Consider the following 17,258-nt stretch of genomic DNA (forward strand, 5'->3'; position numbering starts at 1 on the left):
TTCTTTCTTTCTTTTTTTAATTAAAAAAAATTTTTAAGTCCTCTATTGTCCTTTAATTTTCACTTTTATAACTATTACTTTGCAAAAAAAAAAAAAAGACCCTATTTTTTTTTCTTCTTCAGCAAACTTCATATATATATTTTATAATTTTTTGACCATGTTTTTTTTTTTTTTCTTTTTCTTCTTTTCTTTAACATTGTATTTTTGAAATTCCAAACTCTACTCTAGATTTTTAATTTTAGCCTTTTGGTATATGTTATCAATTTTGTACCTATAGTTTTTTTCATAATTTCTATGACCTTTTTTTTTCCTCTGTTTCTTTCTCTTCTTATTTTGTATAACATCGTATATCTGCAATTCCAAACTCTACTCAAGATTTTTAATTTATGCTTTTTGGTATTTGATATCAATTTTGTACCTGTATTTTCTTTATAATTTTTGTGACATTGTTTTTGTTGGTTTGTTTGTTTTCTCTCTTTATTTTTCTTCTTCTTTTTTTTAACATTGTATTTTTGAAATTCCAAACTCTACTCTAGATTTTTAACTTTTGCTTTTTGGTATTAGTTATCAATTTTGTACCTGTAGTTTCTTTATAATTTTTGCGACCTTGTTTGTTTTTCTTTGTTCACTTTTTCTCTCTTTCTTTTCCTTCTTCTTTTCTTTAGCATCGTATTTTTGAAATTCCAAACTCTACTCTAGATTTTTAATTTTAGCCCTTTGGTATATGTTATCAATTTTGTACCTATAGTTTTTTTCATAATTTCTATGACCTTTTTTTTTCCTCTGTTTCTTTCTCTTCTTATTTTGTATAACATCATATATCTGCAATTCCAAACTCTACTCAAGATTTTTAATTTATGCTTTTTGGTATTTGATATCAATTTTGTACCTGTATTTTCTTTATAATTTTGCGACTTTGTTTTTCTTGGTTTGTTTGTTTTCTCTCTTTATTTTTCTTCTTCTTTTTTTTTTAACATTGTATTTTTGACATTCCAAACTCTACTCTAGATTTTTAATTTTAGCCCTTTGGTATATGTTATCAATTTTGTACCTATAGTTTTTTTCATAATTTCTATGACCTTTTTTTTTCCTCTGTTTCTTTCTCTTCTTATTTTGTATAACATCATATATCTGCAATTCCAAACTCTACTCAAGATTTTTAATTTATGCTTTTTGGTATTTGATATCAATTTTGTACCTGTATTTTCTTTATAATTTTGCGACTTTGTTTTTCTTGGTTTGTTTGTTTTCTCTCTTTATTTTTCTTCTTCTTTTTTTTTTAACATTGTATTTTTGACATTCCAAACTCTACTCTAGATTTTTAATTTTTGCTTTTTGGTATTAGTTATCAATTCTGTACCCGTAGTTTCTTTATAATTTTCATGATCTTGTTTGTTTTTCTTTGTTCGTTTTTTCTCTTTCTTTTCCTTCTTCTTTTCATTAACATCACATTTTTGAAATTCCAAACTCTACTCTAGATCTTTAATTTTTGCTTTTATGTATTTGTTACCAACTTTTGTACCTTTAAGAACCCAATCTTCAGGACCCATTTTTCACTAGGGAACGAGATTACTGGCTTGACTGCTCTCTCTCCCTTTGGACTCTCCATTTTCTCCACCAGGTCGCCTGTATCTCCTCCCTAACCCCTCTCTACTCTACCCAACTCTGTGAATTTCTGTGTGTTCCAGACAGTGGAGAACACTGAGGGAAATGATTACTGGCTGGATCTGTCTCCCTCCTTTTCATTTCCCCCTTTTATCCTTCTGGCCACCTCTGTCTCCTGCCTCCTTCTTCTCTTCTCTGTATAACTCCGTGAACAACTCTGAGCGGTCCAGTTGTGGAGTGCACATAAGGAAGTGACTACTGGCTAGCCCACTCTCTCCACTATTGATTCCACCTCATCTCATTTGGGTCACCTCTCACTCCCTCCTCCCTCTTCTCTTCTCCATGTAACGCTGTGAACCTCTCTGAGTGACCTTCACAGTAGAGAAACTTTTCATCTTTAATGTAGATGTTTTATCAATGGTGCTGTATAGAAGGAAAAGTTTTGAAACTACTGTAAAAATTAGACCAATAACTAGAAGTAGGAGGCTTAAGTCCAAACCCTGACTCCAGGGAACTCCTGATTCCAAGGAACATTAATTGACAGGAGCTCATCAAACGCCTCCATACTGACACTGAAACCAAGCACCACACAAGGGCCAACAAGTTCCAGGGCAAGACATACCAAGCAAATTCTCCAGCAACAAAGGAACACAGCCCTGAGCTTCAAGATACAGGCTGCCCAAAGTCACCCCAAAACCATAGACATCTCATAACACATTACTGGACATTTCATTACACTCCAGAGAGAAGAAATACAGCTCCATCCACCAGAACATCGACACAAGCGTCCCTAACCAGGAAACCTTGACAAGCCACCTGTACAAACCCACACACAGTGAGGAAATGCCACAATAAAGAGAACTCCACAAACTGCCAGAATACAGAAAGGACACCCCAAACTCAGCAATTTAAACAAGATGAAGAGACAGAGGAAGAGCCAGCAGATAAAGAGGATAAATGCCCACCAAACCAAACAAAAGAGGAAGAGATATGGAATCTATCTGATAAAGAATTCCGAATAATGATAGTGAAATTGATCCAAAATCTTGAAATTAAAATGGAATCACAGATAAATAGCCTGGAGGCAAGGATTGAGAAGATGCAAGAAAGGTTTAACAAGGACTTAGAAGAAATAAAAAAGAGTCAGTATATAATGAATAATGCAATAAGTGAAATTAAAAACACTCTGGAGGCAACAAATAGTAGAATAACAGAGGCAGAAGATAGGATTAGTGAATTAGAAGATAGAATGGTAGAAATAAATGAATCAGAGAGGACAAAAGAAAAACGAATTAAAAGAAATGAGGACAATCTCAGAGACCTCCAGGACAATATTAAACACTACAACATTTGAATCATAGGGGTCCCAGAAGAAGAAGACAAAAAGAAAGTCCATGAGAAAATACTTGAGGAGATAATAGTTGAAAACTTCCCTAAAATGGGGAAGGAATTAATCACCCAAGTCCAAGAAACCCAGAGAGTCCCAAACAGGATAAACCCAAGGCAAAACACCCCAAGACACATATTAATCAAATTAACAAAGATCAAACACAAAGAACAAATATTAAAAGCAGCAAGGGAAAAACAACAAATAACACACAAGGGAATACCCATAAGGATAACAGCTGATCTTTCAATAGAAACTCTTCAAGCCAGGAGGGAATGGCAAGACATACTTAAAATGATGAAAGAAAATAACCAACAGCCCAGATTATTGTACCCAGCAAGGATCTCATTCAAGTATTAAGGAGAAATCAAAAGCTTTTCAGACAAGCAAAAGCTGAGAGAATTCTGCACCACCAAACCAGCTCTCCAACAAATACTAAAGGATATTCTCTAGACAGGAAACACAAAAATGGTGTATAAATTCAAACCCAAAACAATAAAGTAAATGGCAACGGGATCATACTTATCAGCAATTACCTTAAACATAAATGGGTTGAATGCCCCAATCAAAAGACAAAGACTTGCTGAATGGATACAAAAACAAGACCCCTACATATGCTGTCTACAAGAGACCCACCTCAAAATAGGGGACACATACAGACTGAAAGTGAAGGGCTGGAAAAAGATTTTCCATGCAAATAGGGACCAAAAGAAAGCAGGAGTAGCAATACTCATATCAGATAAAATAGACTTTAAAACAAAGACTGTGAAAAGAGACAAAGATGGTCACTACATAATGATCAAAGGATCAATCCAAGAAGAAGATATAACAATTATAAATATATATGCACCCAACACGGGAGCACCACAGTATGTAAGACAAATGCTAACAAGTATGAAAGGAGAAATTAACAATAACACAATAATAGTGCGAGACTTTAATACCTCACTCACACCTATAGATAGATCAACTAAACAGAAAACTAACAAGGAAACACAAACTTTAAATGATACAATAGACCAGTTAGACCTAATTGATATCTATAGGACATTTCATCCCAAAACAATGAATTTCACCTTTTTCTCAAGCGCACATGGAACCTTCTCCAGGATAGATCACATCCTGGGCCATACGCTAGCCTTGGTAAATTCAAAAAAATTGAAATCATTCCAAGCATCTTTTCTGACCACAATGCAGTAAGATTAGATCTCAATTACAAGAGAAAAACTATTAAAAATTCCAACATATGGAGGCTGAACAACACGGTGCTGAATAACCAACAAATCACAGAAGAAATCAAAAAAGAAATCAAAATTTGCATAGAAATGAATGAAAATGAAAACACAACAACCCAAAACCTGTGGGACACGGTAAAAGTAGTCCTAAGGGGAAAGTTCATAGCAATACAGGCACACCTCAAGAAACAAGAAAAAAGTCAAATAAATAACCTAACTCTACACCTAAAGCAACTAGAAAAGGAAGAAATGAAGAACCCCAGGGTTAGTAGAAGGAAAGAAATCTTAAAACTTAGAGCAGAAATAAATGCAAAAGAAACAAAAGAGATCATAGCAAAAATCAACAAAACCAAAAGCTGGTTTTTTGAAAGGATAAATAAAATTGACAAACCATTAGCCAGACTCATCAAGAAACAAAGGGAGAAAAATCAAATCAATAAAATTTGAAATGAAAATGGAGAGATCACAACAGACAACACAGAAATACAATGGATCATAAGAGAGTACTATCAACAATTATATGCCAATAAAATGGACAACGTGGAAGAAATGGACAAATTCTTAGAAAAGTACAACTTTCCAAAACTCGATCAGGAAGAAATAGAAAATCTTAACACACCCATCACAAGCACGGAAATTGAAACTGTAATCAAAAATCTTCCAGCAAACAAAAGCCCAGGTCCAGACGGCTTCACAGCTGAATTCTACCAAAAATTTAGAGAAGAGCTAACACCTATCCTGCTCAAACTCTTCCAGAAAATTGCAGAGGATGGTAAACTTCCAAACTCATTCTATGAGGCCACCATCACCCTAATACCAAAACCTGACAAAGATCTCACAAAAAAAGAAAACTACAGGCCAATATCACTGATGAACACAGATGCAAAAATCCTTAACAAAATTCTAGCAATCAGAATCCAACAACACATTAAAAAGATCCTACACCATGACCAAGTGGGTTTATCCCAGGGATGCAAGGATTCTTCAATATCTGCAAATCAATCAATGTAATACACCACATTAACAAATTGAAAAATAAAACCATATGATTATCTCAATAGATGCAGAGAAAGCCTTTGACAAAATTCAACATCCATTTATGATAAAAACTCTCCAGAAAGCAGGAATAGAAGGAACATACCTCAACATAATAAAGCTATATATGACAAACCCACAGCAAACATTATCCTCAATGGTGAAAAATTGAAAGCATTTCCTCTAAAGTCAGGAACAAGACAAGGGTGCCCACTTTCACCATTACTATTCAACATAGTTTTGGAAGTTTTGGCCACAGCAATCAGAGCAGAAAAAGAAATAAAAGGAATCCAAATTGGAAAAGAAGAAGTAAAGCACTCACTGTTTGCAGATGACATGATCCTCTACACAGAAAATCCTAAAGACTCCACCAGAAAATTACTAGAACTAATCAATGACTATAGTAAAGTTGCAGGATATAAAATCAACACACAGAAATCACTTGCATTCCTATACACTAATAATGAGAAAACAGAAAGAGAAGTTAAGGAAACAATTCCATTCACCATTGCAATGGAAAGAATAAAATACTTAGGAATATATCTACCTAAAGAAACTAAAGACCTATATATAGAAAACTATAAAACACTGGTGAAAGAAATCAAAGAGGACACTAACAGATGGAGAAATATACCATGTTCATGGATTGGAAGAATCAATATAGTGAAAATGAGTATACTACCCAAAGCAATCTATAGATTGCTTGCAATCCCTATCAAGCTACCAACAGCATTCTTCACAGAGCTAGAACAAATAATTTCACAATTTGTATGGAAATACAAAAAACCTCGAATAGCCAAAGTGATCTTGAGAAAGAAGAATGGAACTGGAGGAATCAACCTACCTGACTTCAGGCTCTACTACAAAGCCACAGTTATCAAGACAGTATGGTACTGGCACGAAGACAGAAATATAGATCAATGGAACAAAATAGAAAGCCCAGAGATAAATCCACGCACATATGGACACCTTATCTTTGACAAAAGAGGCAAGAATAAACAATAGATTAAAGACAATCTCTTTAACAGGTGGTGCTGGGAAATCTGGTCAACCACTTGTAAAAGAATGAAACTAGAACACTTTCTAACACCATACACAAAAATAAACTCAAAATGGATTAAAGATCTAAATGTAAGACCAGAAACTATAAAACTCCTAGAGGAGAACATAGGCAAAACACTCTCTGACATACATCACAGCAGGATCCTCTATGACCCACCTGCCAGAATATTGGAAATAAAGGCAAAAATAAACAAATGGGACCTAATTAACCTTAAAAGCTTCTGCACATCAAAGGAAACTATTAGCAAGGTGAAAAGACAGCCTTCAGAATGGGAGAAGATAATAGCAAATGAAGCAACTGACAAACAACTAATCTCGAGAATATACAAGCAACTCCTACAGCTCAACTCCAGAAAAATAAATGACCCAATCAAAAAATGGGCCAAAGAACTAAATAGACATTTCTCCAAAGAAGACATCCAGATGGCTAATAAACACATGAAAAGATGCTCAACATCACTCATTATCAGAGAAATGCAAATCAAAACCACTATGAGGTACCATTTCACACCAGTCAGAATGGCTGCGATCCAAAAGTCTACAAGTAATAAATGCTGGAGAGGGTGTGGAGAAAAGGGAACCCTCTTACACTGTTGGTGGGAATGCAAACTAGTACAGCTACTATGGAGAACAGTGTGGAGATTCCTTAAAAAACTGGAAATAGATCTGCCTTATGATCCAGCAATCCCACTGCTGGGCATACACACTGAGGAAACCAGAAGGGAAAGAGACACGTGTACCCCAATGTTCATCGCAGCACTGTTTATAATAGCCAGGACATGGAAGCAACCTAGATGTCCATCAGCAGAAGAATGGATAAGAAAGCTGTGGTACATATACACAATGGAGTATTACTCAGCCATTAAAAAGAATACATCATTTAAAAAAAAAAAAAAAAAGAATACATCAGAATCAGTTCTAATGAGGTGGATGAAACTGGAGCCTATTATACAGAGTGAAGTAAGCCAGAAAGAAAAACACCAATACAGTATACTAACGCATATATATGGAATTTAGAAAGATGGTAACAATAACCCTGTTTACGAGACAGCAAAAGAGACACTGATGTATAGAACAGTCTTATGGACTCTGTGAGAGAGGGAGAGGGTGGGAAGATTTGGGAGAATGGCATTGAAACATGTAAAATATCATGTATGAAACGAGTCACCAGTCCAGGTTCGATGCACGATACTGGATGCTTGGGGCTGGTGCACTGGGACGACCCAGAGGGATGGAATGGGGAGGGAGGAGGGAGGAGGGTTCAGGATGGGGAACACATGTATACCTGTGGCAGATTCATTTTGATATTTGGCAAAACTAATACAATTACATAAAATTTAAAAATAAAATTAAAAAAAAAGAAACATAAAGAACATAACATCATAAGACTGACTATAAACAAAAGAGGTGGAATCTGAGTTTCCTGTCCCTGGTTTTGGTTCTTCATCATTCATTTCCAAAGAATTCTCTAACTACAGACAGTGAAAATGTTGACCACAGACAACAATACTGTTAATGCAAGTGCAGATTGTCACATGCTTCTTTGTTCATGGTTCTAGGGAGAATTCAGGTGATATGAAGACTGCAGTGTGCAGGAATTGGAGGCAACAGCTGTGCTATTGTCTGCAGAGGAAACAGGTCACAAGCACCCAGCTCATCCTAAAGTCTGTAGCAAGAACTCTCTAATGCAGAGACAGTACTGAGTCTTAGGAGAAAAAGGATTTCTAATTTGTCTCACTCCACTATTTTGGAGCAAATGAGGACGATTGACTTAGTTGCTGTTATGACTTTTATGCTTAATCATAACTTAGATGGTGTTATGACATCTTTAAGATACTTAAAATTAAGAGAATTTCTTTGGAAAATAAAATTCTGAAATGGTTTAACAAACTAAAACTGGATAAATCCATCCAGAGAGCGAACACATATACAAAGCTATTAACTGGGTCACAGTTGTTTCCCCAACAAGCCTTTTCTCTTGTTCACTTACACTAAGCAAAACCATATCCATCTAATCATTTCAAGATTTTTGAATAAAAGTGACAATTTAAAAAATATATAATCTCTAAAGTGAAAGTGTTAGTTGCTCAGTCATGTCTGACTCTTTGCCACCCCATGAACTGTAGCCTGGTAGGTTCCTCTGTCCATGGAATTCCCCAGGCAAGATTACTGGAGTGGGTAGCCCTTCCCTTCTTCAGGGGATCTTTGTGATCCAGGAATCAAACCTGGGTCTCCTGCACTGCGGGCAGATTCTTAACAGTCTGAGCCACCAGGGAAGCCCATATTATGTCAAGATTTCAGATTAATTATACTCGATCTCTAAGATGAAATTTTAGGCAGCTATTAAAACAGTTCTATAGAAAATTAATTCATGACATGGGAGATTTTAAGAATATATTGTTGCTATAAAAATTCTGCTGATGAAATACTCTGTTTTGCATAAGTCTAATTATCAAACTACTAATAGTTCTAATTTTATCCAAATAATATTATACCACTATACAACTGTTACTTTCTAGTGGTGTGTATTTTGTAATCTTCCCTTTATGAAATTTAATTTTTTTTTCCTATTTTTACCTTGCACATTTATTGCCTTTTTGTAAAAAAAATATATTTTTATGAGTTAGGCTCTTCATTTTAAAAGACAGAATAAAAGAAAAAAATCATCTATTTTGTGCCCAAGTATTCATCAGTGCAACAATATGTAACTATTACACCTTAACACCTGCAGTGACAGGACTCTATGGTGACAGCGCTGTTGGTTATGCCCTTCCTTCGTCAGCATCTGTCACTTCCCCAAGCCCCTCCCCCAGGCTAGCAGCCCTCCCTGTGAAGCATCAGGCTTTGTAGCAGATTGACTTTGACTTGTCTTTATATCCTTAAAGCTTTCAGAACAAACAATCACGGGCTTTCCAGAAAGGAACTGGTATAGGCATCCCTCTGAGCTATTGCAGATTCAGTTTCAGAACACCAGAATACACTGAATACTGCAGTAAAGTGAGTCACGTGAATTTTCTGGTTTTCCAGGGCATATAGAAGTTATGTTTACATTATACTATACCCAAGCATGTGTGCAATAGCATTATGTCTGAAAAAAAAAAAAAGTACAGAACTTAACTTAAAAATAAGGCATTGCTAAAAAACATTAACCATCATCAGAGACTTCAGTAAATCATAGTAGTAATATCAAAGATCGTTGATGTTACAGATCACCAAAGCAACTGCACTGATAGTGAAAATGTCTGATATATTGTGAGAATTACCAAAAGGTGACATAGAGACATGGAATAAGCAGATACTGATGGAAAAATGGTGCCTGTAGACTTGCTCAATGCAGGTTTATGATAAGCTCTCAATTTGTAAAAAATGCAGTATCTGGGAAGCACAATAAAACAAGGTATGTCTATAGTTCTAAAGCAAGCAATAAAAATGAGATTGCCTCAAAAATTGAAGGTTTGAGAGAGAACATTATTTGTGATGTTTTCACTACATTGAAAGTCAACTGGTAATTAGAAGCTCTAGAATAACATACAAGCTTTACACCTGGGGTGAATGGAGCACAGAGGACAATCCCCAACCCTGAAGCTGGGAGATGCCTGTCTCTTGGTGCCCTGAGGTCTAATCCTGTTATTCCTACAAGAGGAGTCAGCAACAAAAACTAGCTCAGAATGAGAAGTAAACACAGGTCCAAGCTTACATCTCCTGGTAGGACCTCCTTGTGACACCACTGATGATCTCAACCAGGGAACCTTAAACTGAAGGTCTCCCAACACAGAAGTGGGAAGAGCAGCTCCACGGTGAAGGGTAAGATCCTTTCTGGAAACAAGGTCATTCATCACAATGATGACAGACTCCAAACAGAACCCTTACCTTTCCCTTCTCCCCCCATCTTCCCCATTCACCCAAATGCTCAGTCTCTGCACCCAGAAACCAGCATCAACTTCTCTCTCTGCCCTCAGATCCCATGTTCAATCCATCACACAGTCCACTTGGCTCCACTTCCATATCTACCCCAAGTCCCACCATCTCACCATTATCCACTGCAGGCACCTTAGACTAAGCCAACAGTCTACAGAGAGCACACTGTAAGAGAGTGAACATTGAATTTGGAGAACTGAAAGACCGTCAGTGTGGTTTTAGCTGTAAAGGAAGGAGGGAGAAGAGAGTGAGACAAAACTAGAAAGTTGGGGAGGGACTGGCTGTACATTGCTTCATAAAAGTCCTTTAAAGATTTGTTCACAGACATTGACCAAGAGAGAAAAAACTGAGGTTATAGAAATTTACCAGGATATATTGATAAGATATTCCAAGATGCTTATTCCTTGGGAAAAAAAGTTATGACAAACCTAGAGAGTGTATTAAAAAGGAGAGACATTGCTTTGCTGACAAAGGCCCATATAGTCAAAGCTATGATTTTTCCAGAAGTCATGTATAGATATGAGATTTGGACCATAAAGAAGGCTGAGTGCCAGCCAATGAATTGATGCTTTTGAATTGTGGTGATGGAGAAGACTTTTGAGAGTTCCCTGGACAGCAAGGAGATCAAACAGTCAATCCCAAAGGAAATCAACCCTGTATATTCACTGGAAGGACTGATGGTGAAGCTGAAGCCCCAATACTTTGGCCACCTGATGTGAAGAGCAAACTCACTGGAAAAGACCCTGATGATGGGAAAGATTGAGGGCAGGAGGAGAAGGGGATAACAGAGGATGAGATGGTTGAATGGCATCACCGACTCAATGGACATGGATCTGAGTAAGCTCTGGGAGATAGTGAAGGACAGGGAAGCCTGGCATGCTGCAGTCCATAGGGTCACAAAGAATCAGACACAACTGAATGACTGAACAACAAACCAATAAGTAAAGAATTTTTAAAAATGAGCATATTTTGATAATAGCAACAAAGCTGACTGGTTCAGAGGATATAGATGTTCACATCTGCAGATCAGGTGCTTAGTGATAACAGTTTAGGACTGATCAGGCAACATGTCCTCCATTTCTGTGCTTCTTCAGTTTCCCTAACCAACCACACATTCCAAGGTGACAGTATTTCCAAGAATTAGATAATAAAAAGAATCTGTTACCATGAATGTCATTAATGCTATAATACCGAAAACCCAAAAATAAATCTTTAGGGTACATTTAGGAACAAAGAATTTAATTGAACAGACCCTTAACTGAGCTGGAGATCAAGCCATCTTTCTGCTGCTATGTCTAAAGCCTGACAAAGGGCTTGAAACAGGTACATTTCACAGCATCATTTATTTATTATGGAAAAATGGTGCTTTGGGGGACAGTCTTTGAAATACAATGTTGAGAGGTAAGAACAACAAAGTGACAGGTAAAAACTAGAAATAAAAGGTTACTTTTTCAATTAGCATTCAAGAACACAAAATGAAGGACTGACACAAAACATTTCTAGAAATTAAGAGTCACTGTTGGGCAATCTTGAATGTCACCTCATCTTTCATGAAAGTCTGCAGGTAGAGCCTGCTTCCTACTGTGATATCTAGTCCACGTGACCAGACACACTGCTTGGAGCCTAGACGACAGGATGTCGCACTCCTGTCATCTGCCTCCCCAGAGCTCACTCCTGAGCACATCCAGCTTGGGGTGTGAGGCTACAGGCACTGCCTCAATGCTGACAGCCTGGTATCTTCTCAGTGTCCCACTGATGATCCCATCTGACGATGCATGTGAAGTAGGATAGGAGGTGATATTCCAGAAGCTGCCCAAGAAGTCAAAAGAGATGGCACTATTATCCTTAGACATAAGGAACTGTGGGTATTACTGACCACTCATTAGTGATTATTACTTGTTTTGTATGAACCATCAAAATCCCTTAAAGTATCTTGCATTCCCTGAGATTATATGCTTCCAAAGTTTTTCCTTTGAGGAATGCTTTTCTTGTTTTATAAAGCCACATCCTAACATGTATTGAAACTGAGAAAACAACAGAGGGAAAGGACAAGGAAAGAGATAAAATGAAAAAGAGAGAGAAAAGGAATAGTTAGAGGAAGGAAATAAAGCTAAGGATGGAAATATTAAATTACTAAGGAAGAAAGAGCCAACCAAACCTGGAAGGAATATACTAGACAGATAACCAGAGACCAAAGCCTGGAACTTGCCATGTGTGCAGAACAGAGATATTGTGTAAGAGACTTGCTGGTTGTTTAGTTAGTCTCTCATCCCTGATCTGCCTTTCTTTCCAAACTCTCATCTGTGATGCAGAAGCTGGGTCTCTGCAAGTCACTGCAGCAGTTCAGACTCTTTTGCCAGGTGGCCTTTGTTAGGTCCTGCAAGTAGGGGGCCCTAGAAGGAGACTGAAGGTGGGAAACAGCTAATGTGCTACCTGATTCTGCTACTAGCATCACCTCGGCACTGGGACCTGACTCAGCTCCCAGCTATTAGCACCTGGAGAACCAGCCCCATCCTGCCCCCTCACAAATATGACCAGCAACCAGGCAGTGACCTCTCCTTGGAGGTCTGAGCATCAATTTTTTAGGGCCTCTCTTCTGAATTCTCAGGTCTGGAGATCTGTCCAAGGATATGGTAGCTGCTTTCTAAGATCATTATCCCAGTGTTTCATTTTTCTAGCCCTCTAATCCATATGTAATACATTTCTTATATGAAATCCTTTCAGTTAAAGTAATGTTTTTCTCACTAGGCTTTTTCTTCTCATGGACTCCTGAGAAATTCTACAACTTTAGCCATCAACCTCCTGGCAGTCTAAATTAGAGCAAAATTTTTTGATAAGAGAATCCAAAAATGCTGAAATTTCTATGATACAGTGAAAATGATGGCATTCTGCCCCACTAAAATATGGAGCTATAACTTAGGTTTGAAATATTTCAATGGTTGGTGATCATAAAAAATGACAATTCAGGGGAGGAGCCAAGATGGCGGAGGAGTAGGACGGGGAGAACACTTTCTCCCCCACAAATTCATCAAAAGAGCATTTAAACGTCAAGTAAATTCCACAAAACAACTTCTGAATGCCGGCAGAGCACATCAGGCACCCAGAAAAGCAACCCAACTCTTCGAAAGGAGGTAGGAAAAAACATAAAAGACAAAAAAAGAGACAAAAGAGGGAGGGATGGAGTTCCGTCCCGGGAAGGGAGTCTTAAAAAGAGAGAAGTTTCCAAACACCAGGAAACCATCTCACTGCCGAATCTGTGCCGAGCTTTGGAAGCACAGAGGGCAACATAAAAGGGAGAAAAAAAAAAATAAACAATTAAAAATCACAGATTGTGAGCCCTACAGTAACTCCCCCAGCGGAGAAGCAGCGCAGACGCCTGCACACAGCATTAGCAAGCCGGGGCTGGGCAGGGAAGCGCGGCGAGGGCTGTGTCCCTTAGAGTAAGAATCGGCCCGAATGTCCTGAGCGCTATCTGAGTGAAATAATTTGGGCTAGCAAACCAGACTGTGGGATATCTACCACGCAAAAAGCCAGCCCTAACCTAAGACACTGCCAGGCCCGCGCACAGAACAAAGGACTGAACAGAAATAGCCGGCTGCAGACCTTCCCCCTCCGGTGACAGGCAGCCAGACCCGGAAGGGGGCAATCGCAGCCCCAGAGGGTCACTATCTATAAAACTGTAAGCAGGCTTCTTTGCTAACTAAAACTTCTTGGGGGTCTGGATGGTCAACATCTGCCTGAGAAGGTGCGCCGGTTTTACACCCAGATAACCGAGTGGCGGGGAGGCAATAAGTCGCAGCATTGGCGCCCGCCAAACACCTCATCACCTGAGCTGCTCGGATCTGGGAAGAACACAAAACGCAGGCCCAACAGAGTCTGCACCTCTGAGGACTACCTGAGTGCCTGAACCTGAGCGGCTTGGACCTGGGAGCTCAGCCCAGGGCCTGCCTCTGATTGTTCCCGGCGGAACAACCTAGAGCCTGAGCAGTGTGGGCAGGGAAGCTACATGCGCTGTGAGCGGGGGTAGACCCAGTGTGGCTGAGGCACTGCGAGCGCACGCCAGTGTTATCTGTTTGCAGCATCCCTCCCTCCCTCCCCACAGCGCGGCTGAACAAGTGAGCCTAAATAATAAAAAAAAAAAAAAATAGTGTCCTCCACTGTCCCCTTTGTGTCAGGGCGGGAACCAGACACTGAAGAGACCAGCAAACAGAAGAAGCTATAACAGAGGGAAACGCCGTGGAAGCTACAGGCCATAGATTAAAACCCTGTGGTTACTACGGACTACATAGGAAGGGGCCTATAGATCTTGAGAAATATAAGTCGGACCAAAGAACTAGCCAAAAATGAACTGAACCCACAATACTCACAACAAAATCAGAGAAAGACCTAGATATATTTTTACTATTTTTATGATCAATCTTTCTTTTTTTTTAAATTTTTAAAAAAAAAATTTAAGTCCTCTATTGTCCTTTAATTTTCACTTTTATAACTATTACTTTGCAAAAAAAAAGACCCTTTTTTTTTCTTCTTCAGCAAACTTCATATATGTATTTTATAATTTCTTGACTGTGTTTTTTTTTTTTTTTCTTTTTCTTCTTTTCTTTAACATTGTATTTTTGAAATTCCAAACTCTACTCTAGATTTTTAATTTTAGCCTTTTGGTATATGTTATCAATTTTGTACCTATAGTTTTTTTCATAATTTCTTTGACTTTTTTTCCCCTCTGTTTCTTTCTCTTCTTCTTTTATATAACATCGTATATCTGCAATTCCAAACTCTACTCAAGATTTTTAATTTATGTTTTTTGGTATTTGATATCAATTTTGTACCTGTATTTTCTTTATAATTTTTGCGACATTGTTTTTGTTGGTTTGTTTGTTTTCTCTCTTTATTTTTCTTCTTCTTTTTTTTTTAACATTGTATTTTTGAAATTCCAAACTCTACTCTAGATTTTTAATTTTTGCTTTTTGGTATTAGTTATCAATTTTGTACCTGTAGTTTCTTTATAATTTTCGCAACCTTGTTTGTTTTTCTTTGTTCGTTTTTTCTCTCTTTCTTTTCCTTCTTCTTTTCATTAATATCGCATTTTTGAAATTCCAAACTCTACTCTAGATTTTTAATTTTTGCTTTTATGTATTTGTTACCAATTTTGTACCTTTAAGAACCCAATCTTCAGGACCCATTTTTCACTAGGATACGAGATTACTGGCTTGACTGCTCTCCATTTGGACTCCCATTTTCTCCACCAGGTCGCCTGTATCTCCTCCCTAACCCCTCTCTACTCTACCCAACTCTGTGAATTTCTGTGTGTTCCAGACAGTGGAGAACACTGAGGGAAATGATTACTGGCTGGATCTGTCTCCCTCCTTTTCATTTACCCCTTTTATCCTTCTGACCACCTCTGTCTCCTGCCTCCTTCTTCTCTTCTCTGTATAACTCCGTGAACATCTCTGAGCGGTCCAGTTGTGGAGTGCACATAAGGAAGTGACTACTGGCTAGCCCACTCTCTCCACTATTGATTCCACCTCATCTTATTTGGGTCACCTCTAACTCCCTCCTCCCTCTTCTCTTCTCCATGTAACGCTGTGAACCTCTCTGAGTGACCCTCACAGTAGAGAAACTTTTCATCTTTAACGTAGATGTTTTATCAATGGTGCTGTATAGAAGGAGAAGTTTTGAAACTACTGTAAAAATAAGACCGATAACTGGAAGTAGGAGGCTTCAGTCCAAACCCTGACTCCAGGGAACTCCTGATTCCAAGGAACATTAATTGACAGGAGCTCATCAAACGCCTCCATACTGACACTGAAACCAAGCACCACACAAGGGCCAACAAGTTCCAGGGCAAGACATACCAAGCAAATTCTCCAGCAACAAAGGAACACAGCCCTGAGCTTCAAGATACAGGCTGCCCAAAGTCACCCCCAAAACCATAGACATCTCATAACTCATTACTGGACATTTCATTACACTCCAGAGAGAAGAAATACAGCTCCATCCACCAGAACATCGACACAAGCTTCCCTAACCAGGAAACCTTGACAAGCCACCTGTACAAACCCACACACAGCGAGGAAACGCCACAATAAAGAGAACTCCACAAACTGCCAGAATACAGAAACCATACCCCAAACTCAGCAATTTAAACAAGATGAAGAGACAGAGGAATAGCCAGCAGATAAAGGAACAGGATAAATGCCCACCAAACCAAACAAAAGAGGAAGAGATAGGGAATCTACCTGATAAAGAATTCTGAATAATGATAGTGAAATTAATCCAAAATCTTGAAATTAAAATGGAATCACAGATAAATAGCCTGGAGACAAGGATTGAGAAGATGCAAGAAAGGTTTAACAAGGACTTAGAAGAAATAAAAAAGAGTCAATATATAATGAATAATGCAATAAGTGAAATTAAAAACACTCTGGAGGCAACAAATAGTAGAATAACAGAGGCAGAAAATAGGATTAGTGAATTAGAAGATAGAATGGTAGAAATAAATGAATCAGAGAGGACAAAAGAAAAACGAATTAAAAGAAATGAGGACAATCTCAGAGACCTCCAGGACAATATTAAACGCTACAACATTCGAATCATAGGGGTCCCAGAAGAAGAAGACAAAAAGAAAGACCATGAGAAAATATTTGAGGAGATAATAGTTGAAAACTTCCCTAAAATGGGGAAGGAAATAATCACCCAAGTCCAAGAAACCCAGAGAGTCCCAAACAGGATAAACCCAAGGCGAAACACCCCAAGACACATATTAATCAAATTAACAAAGATCAAACACAAAGAACAAATATTAAAAGCAGCAAGGGAAAAACAACAAATAACACACAAGGGAATACCCATAAGGATAACAGCTGATCTTTCAATAGAAACTCTTCAAGCCAGTGGGGAATAGCAAGACATACTTAAAATGATGAAAGAAAATAACCAACAGCCCAGATTATTGTACCCAGCAAGGATCTCATTCAAGTATTAAGGAGAAATCAAAAGCTTTTCAGACAAGCAAA

The 17,258-nt window shown here is 38.0% G+C and overlaps 1 protein-coding gene across 6 annotated transcripts in view; it reads right to left on the reverse strand.

The window, feature by feature from the left end:
* Positions 1–17,258, reverse strand: part of LOC123464538 (ATP-binding cassette sub-family C member 4-like) — a gene marked incomplete at its 5' end in the record, with an annotated part of 335,503 nt that overhangs the window by 203,182 nt on the left and 115,063 nt on the right. The window contains 1 exon segment of one of the 6 annotated variants that reach the window (XM_045162463.1): positions 11,619–12,051. Within the exon segment in view, the coding sequence (XP_045018398.1) occupies positions 11,959–12,051 (93 nt within the window). 6 annotated transcript variants of the gene reach the window in all.

The sequence above is a fragment of the Bubalus bubalis genome, chromosome 13 (assembly GCF_019923935.1).
Source record: "Bubalus bubalis isolate 160015118507 breed Murrah chromosome 13, NDDB_SH_1, whole genome shotgun sequence".
Lineage (NCBI taxonomy): Eukaryota > Metazoa > Chordata > Mammalia > Artiodactyla > Bovidae > Bubalus > Bubalus bubalis.